This window comes from Stenella coeruleoalba (genome assembly GCF_951394435.1).
Source record: "Stenella coeruleoalba genome assembly, chromosome: 17".
Taxonomy (NCBI): Eukaryota; Metazoa; Chordata; class Mammalia; order Artiodactyla; family Delphinidae; genus Stenella; species Stenella coeruleoalba.
Window position 1 is genome coordinate 40,545,937 of NC_137163.1, and position 24,322 is coordinate 40,570,258.

The 24,322-nt window shown below is 37.1% G+C and overlaps 1 protein-coding gene and 1 pseudogene across 7 annotated transcripts in view; both read right to left on the reverse strand.

Annotated features, from left to right (window-relative positions):
* Window positions 1-24,322, reverse strand: part of DPY19L4 (dpy-19 like 4) — a 62,808-nt gene that overhangs the window by 26,619 nt on the left and 11,867 nt on the right. For 5 of the 6 annotated variants that reach the window (XR_013824433.1, XM_079901133.1, XM_079901132.1 and 2 more), the window contains exons 3-8: window positions 19,861-19,985; window positions 17,409-17,499; window positions 17,016-17,137; window positions 16,762-16,907; window positions 8,019-8,142; window positions 2,146-2,280 (exon numbers count right to left, since the gene is read on the reverse strand). Coding sequence is in view for 5 of the 6 variants with exons in the window: in XM_079901133.1 (XP_079757259.1) it covers window positions 2,146-2,280; window positions 8,019-8,142; window positions 16,762-16,907; window positions 17,016-17,137; window positions 17,409-17,499; window positions 19,861-19,985 (743 nt within the window). In the remaining variant the exon portion in view is untranslated. The remainder of the gene's footprint in view (window positions 1-2,145; window positions 2,281-8,018; window positions 8,143-16,761; window positions 16,908-17,015; window positions 17,138-17,408; window positions 17,500-19,860; window positions 19,986-24,322) is intronic. The other variant, XM_079901134.1, reaches the window with a different exon arrangement.
* Window positions 5,061-6,577, reverse strand: LOC307175977 (large ribosomal subunit protein eL22-like; annotated as a pseudogene). Its single transcript has one exon. The product of its transcript is annotated as a large ribosomal subunit protein eL22-like (transcript).

Consider the following 24,322-nt stretch of genomic DNA (forward strand, 5'->3'; position numbering starts at 1 on the left):
CAAAACCTATCCGGTGAAAATATACTCCCATGAAATGTAGCACCAGAGAAAAGGATTTCGCACTTGGTCCATTTAACAGTGACAATAAGAAAGTTAAATTCAATTTCCTAATAGAAGATCTCCCAGGAAAGTTATGTCTTACTATATTTCTTTTCTAAAATTCTATAGTATAATAATTTAATCTGCCATAAAATAAATTCCTTTTAGAAAGGGGAGAACTAAGACAAAATATAGACACTAGTTGGGGGGAGGGGGAGGAATCAAAAGGCAGAGTGTTAAAAGTTAAAAAAAGAAAAAAAAACCAAAAGAAAAAAAATCCCAAAAAGGCCAGAGCCATTTTTTAAAAAGATACCTCACTGTCGGGAGGCTGAAGCAATGACAAGAGAGGGCATTATGGGATCTTCTGGGTGCTGGTAATGTTCTATTTTTTCATCTTGGCTGCTGGTTCTCTTAGCTCCAAACCTATCCCTCTATCCCGGCCTCATAATGCTGGGGCCGGCTTCTTCAGTCTACATTTCTGCTTTTTCATTTGGCTCTCTATTAATCTCTGCCAATCCATGTTAGCGAGAGATAATAAGAGTTGGAGGAGAGAGCAGGGGCGTGTTCCTTACTGCAGCCTGCAGCTCCTGGGAGGATCACCTCAGCAATGCTTCTTCACTCCAACAGAGTTAATTCCTTCCTGTTAAGGCAGCTGGATGCAGCTGCAGTTTCCCTAACACTTGAAGAACGAGCTGTATCACATCTTCTTACCCCAGAGATGGCAGAATCAGCTGGCCAGAGTACCATTCTCAGAAGTCTGGGTCCCATTTCCACAGAGCCCTTCTCCCCAGTTCAGAGATACCAGCAAAGCTGAGCAGTGGCCCTTCCTCAGAAGTCTGTTTCAGCTCCACGGGGTTCCCTCCTCTAAGCTTCTACGTTTTAATAATTCCAAATTCTTCCTTTCAGCCCTCAGCTCTAGGGGAGGTAGCTGCTTCCTGAAGTTGCTACCTCTATAATACTTTCAGGTACTTATTACCTTTTCATTTAACAAGTTAACAACTTTATACTTGGTTAATGATTGTTTATATTAAATTCTCTCTATTGAAATAACCTAAATGTTGGTACTCATCAGAATTCTGGACCATCTGAAGAAAAGGAAGAGAAGAGCGAGAAGATTCCCAAATTTCTGGCTTAGACAACATATTAAATACTTAATACATGTTTATAAATAAAAAAAAAAGATGAGAGGGCAAAAGAGAAAAAGATAAAGAAACAAAGGAACAAAATGTTTATGGGAACCTTTACTGCTGACAAGTATAAATTGATATAACCATTCTGGGGAAAGGCTTGGTATCTTTAGTTAGATTGAATATGTACACATCCTTTAACTTGTAATTCCACTATGAATTTGACTTGTAATTCCACTATATATTCTAGAAAAATCTTGCACTTCTGTGCCAGGTGACATGTATAAAAATGTTACAGCAGCATTGGTCATATGAACAATAAACTGGAAAAAACCTGAAATGTTCATCAGCAATAGAATACATCAGTAAATAAAAATGAATGAAATATAGCTCTGTACATCACCAGGGATGAATCTCAGAAGCAAATCAGGCAAAAGTAAACAATACATTATTTGACAACATAGTTTTAGGAATACACAGAGAGGTGGTAAAAAAACAAAGAAAAAGAAGGAAAGGATTAACAAAATTCAGGACAGTTAGCCTCTGATGGGGAGGGAGCAGGATGTGACTGAGAAAAAGGGGCTTCTAGTGTTCATATGCTCCATATCTTGGCCTGGGTGTTCAAATACTCATATTTTTTCTATACATTGTATATACAGCATGCATATACTCTTTTGTACATTCCTATATTTCACCTTTTTCTTTTTTTAAAGAAACAGAAAGGGAAGATGGAGAAGTAGCTAGAAATAGAGAGGAAGCACAGGGGTGACTCTGGTTAAGCAGACCATGTTTAAGGGAATTTCAAAGTGCTTCTAAAAGGACTAGGGGAGAATAAGTTTAGCAACCTTTTGAGTAGAAGTATAAATCAGAGCCTATTAAAACATTTCAAATTAAGCTTAAAAGCTAAGTGGTTTTATACAACCTTATAAAGACATTTATTCTCTAGATTTAAAATAATAATTTTGAAATGCCATAATACCTTTTCACTTTGCTCCAGTGAAAAACTATCTAGCAAGAAGAGAGATATTGCTTGAAGAAACAAGAGGTAGTGGCTGTACTCCCACATCATCATAAATGTGTAAGTTGAAGCACTCATCAACAAGTAGCAAAACCTCTAGGGAAAACAAAGAAAGAAACTAAATATCAACAGCTTCATTACTATAAAAATCTGTGAGGTTGTTACCTCAAATATTGCAGCTCTGTTACTGCTTCCACTTTAAGGCTATACAATTTTTGAAACTTTGTTTTTAAATCACATAATTATTAAATCCTTACATAAACAATAAGATCTTAAAACAAGCACTCTAAAGAGAAATCAACCACTTGCCCTTCAATGTTCAACATTATACTGAGAACTTCAGGAAGACAAAGAAAAAAAGAAAATTCAGTACAATTTTCTTTCACCCCAAAAGAGATAAAGGAATAAATATTTTTAAATGGTGGCTTTTACTAGACTTGACTGCTCGGCTTTAGTTACAGTGGAAGTAACTCCTTTCACTCTATAACATTTTCACTTCCCTGGTGCTTCATATTTTCCTAAGAGCTTCCATGTGACTAGTCTATTTATGTCTCAGCCCATTCCACACCCCATGGAAAAAAGTCCATTTCTTTTTTCATTTCCTTTCAGCACAGTGTGGCCTTACCTTTTCCCAAAGTTTATACTGTCAACCATATAAAACTCTCAGCTGTTTTCATCTGCTAAAGTACTAAACACAAGGATTTCACTGCCCTTGCCTGAAATATGCCTGGCTAAAGTCTATTCTGTCCCTCCAAATGTCATCTCCCAAGTGATCCCTTAGTGAGAAACCAAGTCTTAGCATATTTCTAGCAACAGTCTCAACTTCTTCTAGGGACCTACCTTTTTATTCCTAATTCCTCCATCAGCCATAGTGTCAAAACAATTGGTTCTGATAAGAACAATGAAAGGACAATAAGAGTCAAGTCAAGAAACCTAAGATAAGAACTGTGTTCTCCAAAACTAAATCTTTCAGACTCAGCTGACTATACTCAATGATAAATTCCAGAGTCAGAGATACCTCAGACCATCAGCAGATGTAAGAATTTTTCAGCATCCTGAATAAGATTAAGACCAGATAACAAAATGAAAGAGATGGAAAAATTCCACCAGTTGATCACATATCAAGGGCAAGGCCCAGAAGGGCTCAGCACTAATAGAATAACATAAGCTTCTGCTCCATCTATCACCATAGCTGTAAGAGAAAGTGTTCTGGAAATCTTCTCATGTGGAACAACAGAACTGTAATAACCAGGCCTAAAACCATTATCCTCAGAAAAACCAGCTCCAGAAATCAATGAAGGGTCAGATCTAGATTCAGCTTAAGTAACCTACTGGCCACTTAGAGATTACTTTGGGGATGCTAGCGAAAAGCTACAGTATAATGAAACAAATTGCCAATTCCAAAGGTTTATTCTCAAACTACTCTAAGAACATGCGGTGAAAATATGATAGAGGGAATTCCCTGGTGGTCCAGTGGTTAGGACTCGGCGCTTTCACTGGCAGGGCCCAGGCTGGACCCCTGGTCAGGGAACTAAGATCCTGCATGCCGTACGGTGTCGCCAAATTAAAAATAATAATAGTAATAGGAACACATGTCAAACACAATCTGGAGAATGACCTAAGTTTCTCCTTTCTCTGGACATTTTCAAAATTCTATGCACTCTTGTCTACCCCTTACCTTTCTCACTTCATTGTCAACTATGCCTTTATTGTCAGCTTTTTTATATATATTACTTAAGTAACATTAAATGGGTTTCGGTAATCAACCACAGATATCTCTGGATGGCTCCAGGTAACTGCACAAAAGATCTGAGCTTGGATATCCTGATGCAACTGGGACCATGAGATCTAGTCTCAAGAGTGGAAAGCAAAGTACAAAATATATGATTAAAATATCCATGTTCCTATACTACTACTCAGTAACAAAAAGGAGCAAATTACTGGTACATGCAACATCACTTGGATAGGTGTTTATGGCATTAGGCTTTATGAAAAAAGTCAATCTTGAAGGATAACATACTACAGAATTCCATTTACATAACCCTTCAAAGTGACAAAATTACAGTGACAGAGAACAAATCTATGGTTGCCAGAGGTTAGGGCTGAGGGAAAGATATGACTATTAAGGGGTAACATAAGTGACGTATAGTGTGTGTGTATATATACATACACATCTTGATTATGGTAATGGTTACTTGAAACTACACATGATAAAAATTCATACAATTATACACCCTTCCCCCCAGAAAAGGAATGCATGTAAAAAAGTTATAATAAAAAATACATATATATATTTAGTTTTAATTACTTCACATGAAGTTACAAAAACAGTACAAAGAATTCCCATGGGACTTCCCTGGTGGTGTGGTAGTTAAGAATCCACCTGCCAATGCAGGAGACACAAGTTCAATCCCTGGTCTGGGAAGATCCCACATGCCACGGAGCAACTAAGCCCATGTGCCATTACTACTGAGCCTGCGCTCTAGAGCCTGCGAGCCACAACTACTGAGCCAGCGTGCCACAATTACTGAAGCCCGCACGCCTTGAGCCCATGCTCCATAACAAGAGAAGCCACCGCAACGAGAAGCCGGCACACCGCAATCAAGAGTAGCCCCCTCTCGCCTCAACTAGAGAAAGCCTGTGCACAGCAACAAAGACCCAACACAGCCAAAAAAGAAGAATAATTCCCATGGACTGCCTCACCCAGCTTCCCTCAATGACAATATCTTACACGACCATTATACACTGTCAAAACCAGGAAATTGGGCTTCCCTGGTGGCGCAGTGGTTGCGAGTCCGCCTGCCGATGCAGGGGACACAGGTTCGTGCCCCGGTCTGGGAAGATCCCATATGCCGCGGAGCGGCTGGGCCCGTGAGCCATGGCCGCTAAGCCTGCGTGTCCGGAGCCTGTGCTCTGCAACAGGAGAGGTCACAACAGTGAGAGGCCCGCATACCGCAAAAAAAAAACCCCCAAAAAACCAGTAAATTGTCACTGATACAATACTATTAATTCAGGTACAAACCTTCTTTAGATTTCAACACACACACACACAAAGGCATGTGTGTACAGGGTAAGTTCAAGGGGAAGCAAACATAACTGAAGGATTGGACAGTTTTGCTTTTTATATAGATATATTTTTTGGTTCCTAAGTTTTATTCAAGAACTCATACAAAATATACCAGATAATTTTTATTCCTCATCTTCCTCCTCTTCTTCATCTTGATTAATCTGGAAGTAACGCAATTCATAACTTTCTTTGTTGTTAGCAACTACGCATAACCAATCACAGATTATTCTTCTTCAAATATTTTTTGGTGAGATATTTCAAATACCTTTTGGAAAAAGGCACCTCAGAAGTTACAGTAATCTTGCTTTTGCTTCTTTCAATTGTTACAGCACCTCCACCAAGATTCCTAGCTATTCCATTCACTTTCTCCCCTGAAGAAACTGCTCAAAGTTGGCAGCATCCATGACTTCATCTTCTACAGAATGGGTATAGTCAAGAGTAAACTTTAGGACCTACTTCTTTTCTTTGCCCACCCTGTGCCATGAGATTTTTAACGGGCAGCATGGCAGCAGCATAGGCAGAAAGAGCAGTTTTGCTTTTTAAAAAATTGAGTTTTAAGCTGAAGGGTTAAGAATACAGTAAACTTGCTTTTTTTTACTACCATGTTTTTATAGAATCCTTAATATTGTTACCCCTTTAATATTTTCATAGATATTTTGCTCTTGCTGTGTACTCTTGAATACCAGATGAGTGGTTAGTTACAAATAATCAAATAACTGATAAGGACAATTTTCCTCCTTTACCTTAATATGAAGAGAGGAAAAAAGAGAGGAAGGGAGGGAAGAAGGGAGAATATTATGGAATACTTTCAAAACAGAGAAAAATAATTGTGGTTAAACAAAAAAGGAGAAACAAAATATAAACTAAAATAGGAGTATAAGCTATTTTTGGATCCCTTCAAAAAGCACCAGGTCCTTGGTAAACAACAGTAAACTGAATGGAAATATACTTTTCACTGTATATCTATCCATTTGCAATGACTGAATTTTTTTTTTTACCATCTGTACAATGTAGATGTATTACTTTTAAAAAAATTTATTTATTTATATATATATATTTTGGCTACATTGGGTCTTCGTTGTTGCACACAGGCTTTTTCTCTAGTTGCAGCGAGTGGGGGCTACTCTTTGTTGTGTTGCACAGGCTTCTCATTGTGGATGCTTCTCTTGTTGCGGAGCACGGGCTCTAGGTGTGCAGGCTCCAGTAGTTGCGGTGTGTGGGCTCAGTAGTTGTGGTGCATGGGCTTAGTTGCTCCGCGGCATGTGGGATCTTCCCAGACCAGGGATCAAACCCGTGTCTCCTGCATTGGCAGGCGGATTCTTAACCACTGCACCACCAGGGAATCCCCTGTATTACTTTTTTAATTTAAAAAAGTTAGAATTTAAAAAACTACTAGAAAGAATACATAACATGGCAATAAAAATAAGTTATTCAGAAAAATATAAAATATAGTATAGAAGGGAAAAAATAAGTTTACATTTCATTCTACCTTTTCCAAAACTCCTTTTAAAATAAATAAGAATAATAGTTTTATTAAAAAGATATTTGAAAGGGAATTCCCTGGCGGTCCAGTGGTTAGAACTCCATGCTTCCACTGCAGGGGGCACGGGTTCGATCCCTGGTCGGGGAACTGAGATCCCACGTGCTGGGTGGTATGGCCAAAAGTAAAATAAAATAAAAGAGCCTGTGCTCCGCAACGGGAGAGGTTGCTACGGGAGAGGCCACAACAGTGAGAGGTCCGCGAACCACAAAAAAACAAAACAAAACAAAAAACTGAAGAACTATTCTTTCCTAAGAGACAGCTACACAATCTAACAGGAAAACACGCAAATACTCCCTATTATAGAAAATATTCTTTCTCAGAAAGCTGTTTATACAAAACCAACAAAAGGAAAATTACAAATCTGACATGTGTTCTTATTATTTTAGATAAGAAAGGAAATACTAGTGTTATAAAAAATGAAATAAAGTTTACTATGCTCAGGACATCTGACATCACTGAAAGGAGGAAAGAACATTTTTCAGAGATTTCAAAAAGGAACCATAAGTAAATACAATTTCCTGGCCAACCAGGTCCCTACAGTCCCTTTTTCTAGCCAGGAATTCTTAACCTAAGACAGGCAGACAGACTGTCAAAGGATTGCTACATTTAAGTCAATTTCAGTGTAATTGGTTGCCTTTTATAATCACATTTATTTTATTTTATGCATTTAAAATCATTATTCTGATACAGAGTCTCTGAGCTTCACTTGACTGCTGAAAGGGCTTATGGCAACAACAACAACAGCACAACACTAAGAATCTAAACTATCCAGGATAGTCTCCTGAAGCTCACTAGCTTACCTACACCTCAGTCACAGACAACATACGGGCAAACAAAATATGCAGTGCTACCATTGTTGTCCCTTGTAGTCACTCTTTATATCTTCATTAATATTCTTCAACTTGTGATGATTAAAGGCCATCAATGTTCCAGAAGTGAGAGAAATGGTAAAATAACGAGACAGATTAATTTTCAAAATAAGATATTCTTCATATATTTGTCAAGTAACTGCACTAAAACAATATAACATCTCCTTTCTCATAAATATAATTTACTGTCAATCAGATTACAGAATAACAGTTATAACAAGTCTACCTAACTATATCCTTTACGGTATGGTTCAGGTTTCACTGAATATAATTTAACTCTTAATATGAATAGCTTTAAAATAATGTACCACATTTGCAATACATCAGAATTGTGACAAATAAATTTGTATCTTACCTCTCCATAAGAATTTAAGTTGCTTTTTAAATAGCCTGTAAGTGCAGCAACTTGGCATGCAAAATATGGTAGTGCCCAGTTTTCTCTTAAAGGAATGGAGTATTCAATTCTTGTCGTATCTACCCTAAAATAAACCACAGATGAACAGCAAAAGAGCAAGATATTATATTTGTGTTAACACTATACTTTTCAAGGCACTTCCACACACTGTTGTTCTCCATATCCTGTGAGGTAGGCATGGACAAAGCCACCATTACCTATACAGCATCTTTGAACAAATTAATAGTGTTTCACCCTTACCTTACCTCCCACCCAGGAAGACTTAGTGCTGCTGTGTCTGCTTGATGAATAGATGGGCCTCTGTGAGAAGTTGAAAAAGGCATCCCTGCTCTGGGCAGATACAGCCTCATGCTACAACACACAGCTTGCTGCAGAGTACACTGGAGTTCAGCCCCCACCCTCCCTTCCCTTAACAAGATGGCTATGCCTCTCTAGAGCACAATGTGCACTACATAACTAGCAGGCCTGGCAGATCCACAGTTCTTATACTAATCCTTATATAAAAGGAATATGAAGTTCAGAGAGGTGATGACTTAATGAAGTCATATAGCTAGTAGGTTACACAACTAGGATTACAATGCATATCTTCTGATATCTAGTTTAATACTTTTTTTAATCAGCAGGTTACCCAGAATTAACATTACAGTAGTCCTTTATGTGACAGATCCAGAGAGCTTTGAAAATCTCCAGAATCAAACACAATGTCTTTGCAGGCTCCTCCTAAGTTTCTCCTCTATCAGTTTTCATTGAGAGCCTGTTGTCTCCCATGCATATCCTCACACCACAATGGACTCCCTTCCCAACAATAATTAAATCTGGATCTCATAAACCCAATGGCTATTTCCCACACAAAAAACAAAGGTGCTATTGCTTAAAAAACTTCATGAAAATTGCTGCATAATTCTCCTAATGGAGACAAAATTCTTGCGTGTAATTTAGTTCAGTCAAATTGTGGTACAGGGAATTCCCTGGTGGTCCCGTGGTTTGGGACTCCATGCTTTCATTGCCGAGGGTGCGGGTTCAATCCCTGGCTGGGGAACTAGAATCCCACAAGCCACGCGGCATGGCCAAAAAAATTAATTAAATAAATTAAAAAAAAATTTTTTAAATGTGGTATAGCCATACAATAGGATACTACTCAGCAATAAAAAGAAATGAACTATTGATACACCCAACATATATGAATCTCAAAATAATTATGCTGAGTGGAGGAAAAAAAGAACCGAAAAAGTATATGCTATATGACTCCATTTATATAAAATTCTAGAAAATGAGAACTAATTTATAGTGACAGAAAGCAGATCACTGGTTTCCTGATCTTTCCTGATTTTCTACAGCAATAGAGGTGGGGTAAGAAGAGGAAAAAGGGAGAGGTTACCAAGGAGCACAACGAAACTTTTGGGTATGATAATGTGTATTATACTGATTTTGTTGATGGTTTCACAAGTGTGTCTAAGTGTCTAAAATTATCAACTTCTACATTTTAAATATGTACAAGTTTATTCTATGCCAATTACATCTCAATAAAACTTCTAAAACGTATTAGAAAATAACCTGTGTTCTATGAATGTATATGTAATTGAATATATATACATAAATTAAAAACATGAAGATAAAATGAAATAAAAGCTGGAAAAAACTTAGTACAGTGTCCAGAACCTAGTAAACAGTATTAGATCTTATCTCTTTTACAACTCTGTAATGAACTAGTTTTACTTAACAATATATTATGAGCATCTTTCCATAGTATATATGTCAATATACTTCAAGAATATTGAATGGTCATGGCACATAACTGTACAGGTTTATCATAATCTAACCAGTTCCTATTGTTATACACTTACATTGTTTCTGGCTTTATCTATTAAAAACGTTTTTTAAAAACAGGAACCAGGGCTTCCCTGGTGGCGCAGTGGTTGAGAGTCCGCCTGCCGATGCAGGGGACACGGGTTCGTGCCCCGGTCCGGGAAGATCCCACATGCCGCCGAGGGGCTAGGCCCGTGAGCCGTGGCCGCTGAGCCTGCGCGTCTGGAGCCTGTGCTCCGCAACGGGAGAGGCCACAACAGTGAGAGGCCCGGGTACCGCAAAAACAACAACAACAACAACAACAAAACAGGAACCAATGTTTTTGTATAGTGATCATTGGTTTCACTGTTAACTTTTAATTCTTTAATCCAATTGGAATTTATTTTACTATGTGTGCAATAAGTATTTCTTTTCCAGATTTGATTGCTGCAATACCATTTAGTGAATATCATGTATTCTAAAGGCCACCTACTTTCATGCAATATTATTTATGAAAAATTGTTGTGAAAGTTAGCTTTCTAAAAGACAAAACAAGATATTCACATGTCATAAGTCAGAAAGTACGAAGGAGAAGATGTCTATTCTCAAGTCAGGACTCTGCCAACCACTCTATCAGCCTAGAATTGGGAAGGTGAACCTGGCAATCCTCATTCCAAAGACTCACTCACTACCCCTACCCAACACACAGCTTAGTGCAGTGAAACCTATAAAACTCTGCACCAGAAGCACTGTCTGGAGAAGGGATGAAGGAAACCTCTAGTCATTGCAGCTGAGTAGGGTCTCTGCCAGTTATTCTCTACACGTGAACAAGCATCCTCACGGCCACAGTCCTGAACACTTGTGCTACTCTTGCTCTTCCCCACACCATCCATGCCTGGTGGTAGTGAGAACCAGAAGGCTACTAGTGGGATGTGACAAAATCCAATGAGACTCACTTTTTCCTCCCCAGCAGCAGAGTCTAGCAGACAGCAGCACAAACCAGCAATTCAAATAACAACTACTTTTACCAATTTCATCTATGGATGCATTCCCAGAGATCAGCTAACTCTGAGTTTTTGTGTTTTCATTTTAAACACATCATAGTATAAACATAACCTGAATCACTTGGATGACCACTTTGTAACTCACTACTGCCAAGAAGATTTCAGGACTCACTTCCATGTTTGTGTTAACAATCCAGTTGGTAACACAGTACTACTTCAATTAGCTTGGGCTAATCAGAAAAAAAATACTAAATGATGTATTGCTAAGTAAAAACAGAATGATGCACTGATCACTGTGCTAAAAGAAAAAAAAAGATTTCATAATGGACTGAACAGAGCAACATGATGAGAAATGAGTCATCTCACGGTACCTAACTGTGTAGGTTTGTCATACACAGAGAGTAGAAATTTGGTGTTAGCAAAATATAATTTTTCACATTAAAGTTTTTAGTTAATATTTTACTGGTTTGTTACTTCATTAGTAAACTGGTTTCAATACATAAGGAGCTTAATAACATAGTTTAATGCTTTATATTTAAGTAGCATTATCATTCAAATTATTTAAATCAACATGGAATCCATGATTATTAAGTTTTAAATATATATAACTGAAGTTTGAGAAACATTGATTTAGATTAGATGTGAAAAACAGCTTGGCATGTCAATCCAATGTATAATGTGTGAAAGTTGAAAAACACCTATGCAATATCAGTATAACTTCTAATGGCTATATGTTCCCTTGCATTGACATATTACAATTTACCTAACCATTCCCTTAAATTTAGGTTGTTTTCTAATTTTTCATAATATTACAAATAATACTATAATAAATAAATTGAAGCAGTGAACTCTTTCCTTCTTTTTTGAATTACTTCCTTGGAATACAATGAAACTCCTGGGAAAAACTGGCATCTAAAATTGAAAAACTTTATACTTCCACAAGCATCCAGAGTATACCAATATCATTATTACAGACCCAGCACCATGTGTTACCATTATTTTTTGTTAACTCTGGGACATGTGCATTCCTTGCATCTTAGCCTTTTATGAATCACCGATGTGCACAGCTACCCTTTTTAGGCCAAAGATTAAACTTAGTATAGACTTTTAATCAGATATATTTTCTTTGCTCTTCAAATATAAACATGTGTCCACTGAAAGTGATTCTCAGGGATATATTTGTAGATGAGAAGATCAGTGGGGACCAAGAGCAATTTCTATATTGTTTATACATGAAGATTGGACTCAGGTTAGCCCATTTTGGTGATAGTCTGATCAAAGGGAGTCATCTGCCTCTGATTTCCCCCCACTACTATATGCACAGTGCTATTTCCTGAAATTTTCTTGAATTTTCTAATATACCTACATCCTTTAGTTTGAACAAACAGGAGCTATTTTATAATCCTGCTTTCTACTTCTAATATTAAGGAACGAGTATCACAAAACGTCATTAAGAACACAACTAATAATCATAATATAATGGAATGACTAATATCTTTTTGCACTTTTCTAGGCAATCATATATAAACCAAAGCTGATAAATAAAAAAGACAGCGTACTCTTTCATGGCATTCAAATATATTTTGCAGTATAAAATATATACCAATATGGGACTTCCTTAAGGTCCAGTGGTTAAGACTCAGTGCTTCCACTGCAGGGGGCACGGGTTCAATCCCTGGTGGGCAACTAAGATCCCACATGCCACACACACACGGCCAAAAAAACAAACAAAAAAAAGGAAAATATATACCAATAAACAATGCAAAACAAACACATAAAGAAAAAGCTACTTGCTTAGATGTTTCAATTGCTAAAAGATACACTTTAACAGAATATATCAGATTAATATTTCTACCTAACTCCTGCTCCAGCTACCCAGAATATATTGTAGCATTAAACAAGGCAAGTTAATAAGGCAACTGAATTATAATTAAATAAGGCAATTTCCTTACAATTCTAAGATTTTTAAAATAATTTATTTGACAGGGAGTCTTATTATTCTTTAATTGCTGTTATTTTTACATGATAAAGTTGCCTAGTCTTTCTCTTTGAACTTCTGATGGAGAAAGATCTAGGGATTAAATGAAATGAATATTAAAGTTCATTGTAGGTGACAGCCAGCCTCCAAGATGGTTCATAACGGTCCCTGCCTCCTGGTATTAACACTCTGTGTAGCCACTTCCCATGTTGTGCCACGATTAGTCTGCATGACCAACAGAATATGGCAGAGTGATGTCCTATCATTTCAGATATTAGGTTATTAAAGATAGCTGGCTTCCACTATGACACATTCACTCCAGTCTCTCTTGGATCATTCACTCTAAAGGAAGCCAGCAACCAAGCTGTGAGCAGCCCTCTGCAGAGGTCCATGTGATGAGAAACTAAGGCCTTCTAGGCCAACAGCCAGCAAGGAACTGAGGCTTCTTGCAAAAGCCACATGAAGTGAACTAAGTAAAAATGATCCAGGCCAGTCAAGCCTTCAGATGACTGTAGCCCCAACCAACTACTGACTCAACCTCACAAGAAACCCTTAGCTAGAAGCACACAGATAAGCCACTCTGGATTCCTGACCCTCAGAAATTGTGAGAGATAATGTTTGTTGTTTTAAGCTATTAAGTTTTGGGTTGATCTGTTATACAGCAATGACTAATGCATCACATAGTCAAGAAAGCAATCCTTTTAGAAGGTCTCTATTTTAAATAATGCTGTATACGAAACACACTTTCACTCTAAAAAGCAAGAAATTTCTAGACCTAGTCTATTAGCACTGAAATAAATTCTGTGAGTGTGCTATTAAATTTCTAACAATGAATCCTAATGAAATTTTAGAAGAGCACAAGGCAGCTTAAAATATTCTCTCACGGGCACTTCCTGACTTAACAAGAAGTCATCTATACCCCTGGCATCCACACCAGATTTTCTAATACTATTTTATACTAAAGGGAATCAAAGCTCCAGAGAGAAAAGGCTAATTGCAAATCTTTCATTGGAATATACAAGGTGAGCCTGCTCTTCCTGTTGAGCCAGAAAACAAAACACTTTCAAAGATTAATGAAGATGTGTCAAAAGAACTCGGGAGCCAGTCTGAAAGCACTCCTATCGACCAATGCTGTAAAAATTTAAGCAAGAAAAAGAATAATGATGATAATGTATTTTAGCCCTATTGAATCAATGAAAATCTCTAAGTACAGAAAGATGCTTAAAAAGGAGAACACCAGAAAATGCTTTTTATCACTGTGTGAGACAGCTATTAAAACAATCTCTTACAAAGAAATTGGTAATTAAAGTGAAATTAAGCATTTGTCCTAACTTTCTAATAGTAACTGAATTTAAAGGTAACCAAAGAACCTGGTTAATAAAGATTTTACTTTTGAAGAATGAAGCTAATGAAAATAGAAAACCCTAATTTTATAAACCCTAAATTAGGCAAAGGCTGTCAACTAGAGTTATAACCCTTGGGTATATTGTTAATGGTGAAAAGGACGTTCATTTGATGCCCCAGAACACCGCACAGATTGTTTTATAGTCATAAGAGGAAAACATAATTATTCAATGGAGAGATCAGACTGTCATCCTTCAAACCAGCAATTTCAGCTTCACTAGGGTTAGGCCAACTAAATACCCTGTAACTTGTAAAGTCACAGAACGTGAAAACTACATCATCAACAATATATTCTAAGCAAAATTGTTTATCTTGAATCCATCAAGCCTTTACAGGTATCTTCCAGATTACATAAACACAGAAGACAGAGAGAAAAGTTAAATAACACCACAGGGAAGCAATAGGAGAAATCCAGAAGTTTGGACATTCTGTAGGACGACTCACTTGGTCCCTTCAACAAGCCAACTATCATTAAAAAAAAGGGACTGGGCTTCCCTGGTGGCGCAGTGGTTGAGAGTCCGCCTGCCGATGCAGGGGACATGGGTTCGTGCCCCGGTCCGGGAAGATCCCACATGCCGCGGAGTAGCTAGGCACGTGAGCCATGGCCGCTGAGCCTGTGCGTCCGGAGCCTGTGCTCCGCAATGGGAGAGGCCACAACAGTGAGAGGACCACTTACCGCAAAAGAAAAAAAAAAAAAAAAAAGGGACTATGTTATATTTAAAGAGAGTTACGGAACGTAACAACCAGATGCAATATGTAGTCCTGGATTAAATACTGGTTTGGATAAACCAGTTATAGAGGGTATTTTGGGGTCAACACAGGAAATTCTAATATGGGCTGGGTATTAGAAAAGATAAAAAAGTTACTGAAATAGAAAGGCAGGGGCTTCTAAATAAGGAAAGCAGCATATAAAACAGTATGTGCAATATATCTCATCTTGTTTAAAAAATATATACATATATATACATACATATACCACAAATACATACATGTATACACACACATATTCACAACAGAAAAAGGTCCAAAAGAATATGCACCAAGATATAAACAATGCTGAGTGATTTCCAAGTGGTGGGAATGTGAACTTATTATTTGATTTTTGCTGGTTTCAAGTTTTTTATGATGTACATATGTTGCTTTTATAATAATAAAGTTTGGTTCATCCCTGTACTCCCTTTATGAGTTAAGAAGAAATATACTGATAACTCATAAAGCTGGACAGCCATACTTTAAAACTTCTAAGGAAGATTTTTAAAATCGTTTACTTCAAACTGTTGCCAGCATGTGACCCTAAACAAAGCCCAGTAAGAGATATAGCCCTAAATCTGAAACTCAGTGTCTTTGAAGTACCATATTTTTCATTTGGCAGTTGCAAAAGAAAACATATAACAGAAGAAAGGTCTCATTTTCTAAAATTTAATCACGTTAAGTGTTATGAGGGGAAAGTGCTATGGAGAGGAAGCACTTTCAAAAGCCAAAAAAGGATCATTCAAAAAATAAATTTTTGACACTGAGCAATGCCAAGAAAATTTTAGCTCTCCATTTCAAAGAAGTCCCATCCCCTACCCTCTTTGTACTCACTATTAAAGAACTGAGGCTCCTTTAATCACCAAAAGGAATGGATTTATTATTCAAAGCACACTGTCATAGATTAATATAGTGGTTAACTTAAAACTGATATATCTGATGCCTCTTCTTTCTTTTCATGAAGCTATGTCATCAATTTTAAATAAATGAGGAAAGACATGTATGCCAATGTTGCTATGGTTGAAAATAGAGAGATAGAGGTGGGTGTATTATTTTTCAACTGTTGCATGACAAATGACCACAAATGTAGTGGCTTAAAATAACACAGCTTCATTGGCTCACAAACCCAGCACAGTATGGCTGGATTCTCTGTTCAGGGTCTCCTTAAGCTAAAATCAAAGCATCAACTGGGGCTTGTAGAGTTTTTACAAGCTCACTGGTTGTTGGCAGAATTCATTTCCTCCTAACTTCAATCCAGCAACAAGGCACCAAAGCCTTCTCATGCTGCAAATATCTCTGACTTCCCTTCTGTACCAGCTGCACAAAGCTGCTCACTTTTAGGGGCTCATACGGTTAGATCAGGCCCACCAGCTAACCTTCCTACTTAAGGTCAACTATGCCGTATAACCGGGGTCCCCGACCCCCGGGCCACGGACCAGTACTGGTCCACGGCCTGTTAGGAACTGGGCTGCACGGCAAGAGTTGAGCGGCGGGCGAGCGAGCGATGCTTCATCTGCCCCTTGCATTACTGCCTGACCCATCCACCCCACTTCCATGGAAAAACTGTCTTCAAGGAAACCTGTCCCTGGTGTCAAAAAGGTTGGGGACTGCTGCCGTACAACACAACATAATCACAGGGATGAAATCTCATCATATTCACAGGCAGGAATCAGGGCATGGAAGGTTTGGGGGGGGAGTCATTTTTAGAACTCTACCACAGTCACAAAAAATTGTAAAACTTAATTAAAAACATCTTTCTTACCTGTTAATAATGAACCATGCAACAGTTAGCATTCCTGCTAGCCAAGTTCCACTCATAAGCCAACTTGTAACAAATAAAGCAGTGACATATATTCCTTGCAATCCAAAAACAATGCCAATATAGAAATATACTGGCTCAATAATCTCCTAATTGGGAAAAAAAAGAGAGAAGGAGATAATAGGATGACAATATATAATTTTGAGGATTCATAAATATGTGAGAAAATAAATATTAAAGTCAAAAGAAACACATACATTGCTACCAGTTGCTTGATATAAAACGCTGGCAATAAGTTCTGGATATAGAGACATTTGCTGCACTGCATTTATAGTCTTCAGAGATACAGTTTTGTTATTGTGTGTCAGTTCGTATACACCTAAAGCCAGAAAAATTTTTCTCCAGATTATTTATTCTGCTTTTACAAGAATTGAACATGTTATTCAGAGGTCATTAAATACTTTATTACCAAGAAGGATCTCAAAATATAATACTCTGTGCCTCATTTTTCCAATTTTTAAATTAACTACAAGAAAGACCAATACCTGTATTCTGAGACAAATCTCCACATTCAAGGGCTCCCACATATAAGAACAATGTTTTATTTTAGGAAAATATTGTTACTAAATATACAAATGCAGTTATCATACCTCTTTCAAATGAAGGTGCCTTTAACATATCCTTATAATAAGAATAATAAATGGCACTATCACCCTGAAATGTAATTTCCCGTTCAAGCTCCTAAAAGAAAATGAAATGATTATTTAAATACCAGTGTCTTAAATTTCAACTGCAATCTTTTTCTCTCCTCATATTCCAAATTAATGCTATTTATTTATCCTTTTATTCAAAGACATGTTTGAATTTTCCTTTAACCACTAGTGGCCACATTAATAAGATTAAACTTTTCAATAATCTGACAATCACTTTAATGAAATACTTAAGGTTTAAACTAGATGGTAACTCGTAAGTTATTTGCCTATTATACATAAGAAAAATCTGGAAGGAAAACCCAAAGTAGTACCATAAGGAGAACAAGAACAGTATAGCAGGAAGTAAAAAATGATGGTTGAGGTGTCAGAAGTCCATAATAAAAATGTAAGTTTAAAAAGAAAGTATTATTTTTCTATTGCTATTCCACTTCCCTAGGTATCCAGAACAGCAAGCCCTTAATTAGGGCTTTCCAAGAGCAGCAGATAACTAACCAGTTCTTTTCAAATGAACTCCTAGAAATGTAAGTGAATCTTAAAATTCCTAAAATTAGGCTGTAAAGAACCAAGAATATAGGTAGTCAAAAACACTGAAACCTGTGCTTTTCATGCTGAATCAAACTTTCATAAATCTATAATCTTTTAAAATGAAACATGTTTATTTTCATGCATAATTTTATCAATTAATACAAAAGATTTCAGAGCAGTTTCCCCAAAGTTTGATCAACAGAACTTCCTAAGGTATTAATGGGTGTTACCTAAAAAGAGTTAAATAAGCTATGTAAAGGCTGGATTCGAGAAAATTAAATTAGTTTTTTCATTGCAACTTTTCAGTTTCACTATTCATTATGCACTGAGAATCTCTATAAAGTCTTTCCTAGATTTATTTGACCAGTGAACCCTTTTTTTCTTCTCATCTAGAGCTTATTAGTCTAAATAAATTTCTTCAAAATTATTTTTTATGAATGGGTACTGATTTTTCTAAGATGTGATTTCAAAGATGTGATTAAGCACTCTTAATCAGTGCTTCTCAAAGTTAATGTTCATATAAAACTTCTAGAGATCTTATTCAAACATAGGTTCTGATTCTAAAGTGTGGCCTGAGAAGCTGCAATTCTGAACAAGCTCCCAGATGATGCCAATGCTCCTGGCTCATCACAATGCTCTTCATGAATGTCTTCTAGATTTTTAAACCTTATTGTTCTCAATTCTGCCTACATAACAGAATCACATGGAAAGATTTTGTGCAATATTGACCCCAGACACTCGCCCCACCCCACCTAAGAATCTGTGAGGGAAGTTATTTTTTAAATCATCCCAGATTTTTCTATTGTACATCCAGTGTTGAGAACAACTAATACTTAATCTTCATAACATTTTCAAGGAAATAGGCTATACAAAATCCTTGGTCAAATCAATACAGGTGAGTAATTATTCAGTTAAATGTTTTGGTGGTGTTAGATAAATCAATGGCTTAAAAACATTTAGTCAGCTTGACTACTCGCTCAAAAATAAGAACAACAACAAAAAAGAGTTTGGATTAAAACAAAAATAAAAAAACTTTAGAGTCAAGTGGTAACACCACGAACTTTGCCAATGTATATTACAGGTATACCTGATTGCGAAGGTAAGTCTGAAAACAAACTTATTCAAAGGCCAAACAAATTATGAATATAACTATAGTGAGTAGAGTCTGTGATTAACATGATTTAAAACCAAACATTAAACATACTAATATAAGGCAACATTTTAATAAATACTGTTATGTCTGCTAATCATTTTCAGCACTTCAAAACATTCTAATCTAAAAATTAAAATATTTTGATGCTGAAACTGCCACAGACTGTTTCTTAAATGTAAACTACCAAAACTACGAAAAAGCTGACTAAACTTCATAACATTTCACTGTCATCAAAAGTCCCGATAAATCAATTGCATGAAGGAAAGCCCCCTCATAATTTCTGTTCTACCACCTTGAAATACATGCTATTAAATTTTTCAAGGTTGATACTGTGACTCAAGACAGCTTCTATACCATTTTGTTCCTACTGGCTTACAGCATAACATTAAGCACTTCTCGGGCTTCCCTGGTGGCACAGTGGTTGAGAGACCGCCTGCCGATGCAGGGGACACGGGTTCATGCCCCGGTCCGGAAGAATCCCACATGCCGCGCAGCGGCTGGGCCCGTGAACCATGGCTGCTGAGCCTGCGCGTCCGGAGCCTGTGCTCCAAAACGAGAGAGGCCACGGCAATGAGAGGCCTGAGTACCAACCAAAAAAAAAGCACGTGTCATACTTATCATGCATGTTTTGGCTCCCTGGAAAACACATTATTTAAATTAACATTAAATATTAAAACAAACGTTCATATGCTCAAAATTCTTTCTTCTTACCTGCCTGTTGGAAAACCAGAATTTCCGTTCATGGTACGCTGATAAATAGAGAGCATACATCATACCACTAGTAACTGCTGCAAGACAGCCAATGAATATCTTTGCAAAGCGCTGAAATAATATATCTGAAAAACCATATTAAAAGTAATCAGTTGTGGATGATATTTATATTTATGGACTTCTATTAAAAAGAAAAAAGTAATCAAAGGTTGTATGTATCCTTGATATGATGTGACAAAAATGGCATTCTAACTGTGGTCTTCCTCCCAAAAACCCATAATCCCAGTCTAATCATTAGAAAAACAGCAGACAAATTCCAAGGGAGGGGCATCCTACAATATATCTGACCAGTACTCCTCAAAACTGTCAAGGTCATCAAAAACAAGGAAAGTCTGAGAAACTGTCACAGCCAACAGAAGTCTAAGGAGACATGATAACTGTATGTAATGTGGTATCCTGGATGTGATCCTGGAACAGAAAAGGACATTAGATAAACACTAAGGAAATATGAATAAAGTATGGACTTTAGTTAAAAATAATGTATCAATATTAGTTCATTAATTGTAACAAATGTACCATACTAATATAAAATGTCAATAATAGGGAAAATTCTGTGGGGCGGGGCATGTAAAATGGGAACTCTGTACTATACTGTCTGCTCACTTCTTCTATAAATTTAAAATTAAAGTCTATTAATTTAAAAAAGGAATAAAAGGAACATACTACCGAATATCTAGAGAAAAAAAAACAGGTTCATTCAGAATTACTATTGTTATTTTTTTCCTTATCAAGAAATGTTTTTATTGAGGAATAATTTACATACTATAAATTACATACAGCTCTTTAAATTGTACAATTCAATGACTTTTCATGATTATGTATTTAAAACGTCATATACAACATCATATACGAAGTATTCACATTATATATATGTAAATAATTTTTTAAAATTATTTATTTATTTTTTGGTTGTGTAGGGTCTTCGTTGCAGCACGCAGGCTTTCTCTAATTGCGGCGAGCAGGGGCTACTCTTTGTTGCCGTGTGCGGGCTTCTCACTGCGGTGGCTTCTCTTGTTGTGGAGCATGGGCTCTAGGCGCGTGGGCTTCAGTAGTTGTGGCACACGGGCTCTAGAGCGCAGGGTCAGTAGTTGTGGCGCACAGGCTTAGCTGCTCCACAGCATGTGGGATCTTCCCAGACCAGGACTTGAACCCGTGTCCCCTGCATTGGCGGGCGGATTCTTAACCACTGCGCCCCCAGGGAAGCCCCTATGTAAATACTTTTTGATGAAAACATAAAACACATTTGAATTTTGAACACACAGGATGGTTTAGTCCTGTTATAGCTATTTACTATAATTTAGTATAATAATAACAAATACTATATGATTTCACTTATATGTGGAATCTAAAAAACAAAACAAATGAACAAACATAACAAAACAGAAACAGTGTCATAGATACAGAGAACAAACAGGTGGTTGCCAAAGAGCAGAGAGGTGAGGGGAGGAGAGAAATAGGTGAGGGAGATTAAGAGGTACAAACTTCCAGTTGCAAAATAAATGAATCACAGGTATGAAATGTACAGTGTGAGGAATACAGTCAATAATTATAGTGACAGATGACAACCTGACTTACAGTGGTGATCATTTTGAAATCTACAGAAATAGCAAATCACTATGTTGTGTAACAGGAACTAACATAGTATTGTAGCTCAATTATACCTCAAAAACAAACAAACTCATAGAGAAAAAGATCAGACTTGTGGTTACCAGAGATGAGAGGTGGGGGAGAGGGAACTGAATGAAGGCAGTCAAAATGTACAAACTTCCAGCTGTAAGATAAATAAGTACTAAGGATATAATATACAACATGATAAATATAATTAACACTGCTATATGTTACATATGAAAATTGTTAAGAAAGTAAAATCTTAAAAGAGTTCTCATCACAAGGAAAAAAATGTTTTTCTATTTCTTTAATTTTGCATCTATACGAGGTGTTCACTAAACTTTTGTGATAATCATTTCATGATGTATGCAAGTCAAATCATTATGCTTATACAGTGCTGTATGTCAACTATATCTCAATAAAACTATAGGGGAAAAAAAAGATTCAGTAAATTAAGCCCAGGCCTAAAGGCCCAAAGCCCAGTGTTACATTATTAAATGACTGAGAGGTTTATAAAAACAAACTGGTTGACTTATTAACTTAGCTATTTTCAAAACATTATTCAATAAATATTAATTTGTATAGTATACTAGAAACATTAAATAGAATAACTAGCTAGATATCACTAAATTAATAAGAATTATATTCAAAGTGCTTGAAAGACACTACCCAATAAATCAAACATTAGAATCAGGGAATTCCCTGGAAGTCCAGTGGTTAGGACTCTGTGCTTTCACTGCCAAGGGTGCGGATTCAATCCCTGGTCAGGGAACTAAGATCCCACAAGCCTTCGGTGCAGCCAAAATAAAAAATAAGTAAATAAACAAAATAAAAATTTAAAAAAATAATCAGCATGACACAATTGCTTTAAAATTACTGCTTTCCAACTGAAAAAGGATTAATCTCCAAAATATACAAGCAGCTCATGCAGCTCAATATCAAAAAAACAAACAACCCAATCCAAAAATGGGCAGAAGACCTAAATAGACATTTCTCCAAAGAAGATATACAGATTGCCAACAAACACATTAAAGGATGCTCAACATCACCAATCATTAGAGAAATGAAAATCAAAACTACAATGAGGTATCACCTCACACGTGTCACAATGGCCATCATCAAAAAAAATCTACAAACAGTAAATGCTGGAGAGGGTGTGGAGAAAAGGGAACCCTCCTGCACTGCTGGTGGGAATGTAAATTGATACAATCACTATGGAAAACAGTATGGAGGTTCCTTAAAAAACTAAAAATAGAACTACCATATGACCCAGCAATCCCAGTACTGGGCATATACCCTGAGAAAACCATAATTCAAAAGAGACATGTACCACAATGTTCATTGCAGCTCCATTTACAATAGCCAAGACATGGGAGCAACCTAAGTGTCCACTGACAGATGAATGGATAAAGAAGATGTGGCACATATATACAGTGGAATATTACTCAGCCATAAAAAGAAATGAAATTGAGTTATTTGTAGTGAGGTGGATGGACCTAGAAACTGTCATACAGAGTGAAGTAGGTCACAAAGAGTAAATCAAATACTGTATGCTAACACATATATATGAAATCTAAAAAAAAAAAATGGTTCTGAAGAACCCAGGGGCAGGACAGGAATAAAGATGCAGATGTAGAGAATGGACTTGAGGACATGGGGAGGGGGAAAGGTAAGCTAGGATGAAGTGAGAGAGTGGCATGGACATATATACACTACCAAGTGTAAAACAGATAGCTAGTGGGAAGCAGCTGCATAGCACAGGGAGATCAGCTCAGTGCTTCGTGACCACCTAGAGGGGTGGGATAGGGAGAGTGGGAGGGAGACGCAAGAGAGAGGGGATATGGGGATATATGTGTACATATAGCTGATTCACTTTGTTATACAGCAGAAACTAACACAACATTGTAAAGCAATTATACTCCAATAAAGATGTTAAATAAATAAATAAATAAAATAAAATCACTGCTTCCAATAGTACGTGTAAAGCATTTGGCCTGGCACATAGTAAGAGATCAGTAAATACTATCAATAGGTATTATTATTGGGCTACAGAAGCATACTTGCAAAAATATATGACAGATGGGCTTCCCTGGTGGCGCAGTGGTTGAGAGTCCGCCTGCCGATGTAGGGAACACGGGTTTGTGCCCCGGTCCAGGAAGATCCCACATGCGGCGGAGCGGCTGGGCCCGTGAGCCATGGCCGCTGAGCCTGCGCGTCCGGAGCCTGTGCTCCGCAACGGGAGAGGCCACAACAGTGAGAGGCCCGCGTACCGCAAAAAAAAAAAAAAAAAAAAAAGACAGTTAATTAAAGCAATGTTGACACAATGTAAACTATAAACAGACTAATAAAAAAACTTACCTACCATGGCAATTTGGTAAAAGTGCTACAAAGTTTCTAAATATGTATCTTTTTCTGTTTTTTTTTTAAATTAAGTCTTCGACAATGATAAATTAATCCTAATTATCAAGGGCTATTACAAAAAATATATTCAACCAAATCTTATATATAAATGCTTTACCTTAGTGCTATTTTGTTTATGGAAGATTTTGTAAAGAGTCAAAGCTGGAATCAAGCTATCAGTGTTTGGTATAAGTGTATATATTTTAGAGAAAATAAAGAGCTCTGGGCCCTGGAAATTATTTATTAAAACATTATCACGGGGGCTTCCCTGGTGGCGCAGTGGTTGAGAGTCCGCCTGCCGATGCAGGGGACACGGGTTCGTGCCCCGGTCCGGGAAGATCCCACATGCCGCGAAGCGGCTGAGCCTGCGCGTCCAGAGCCTGCGTGTCCGGAG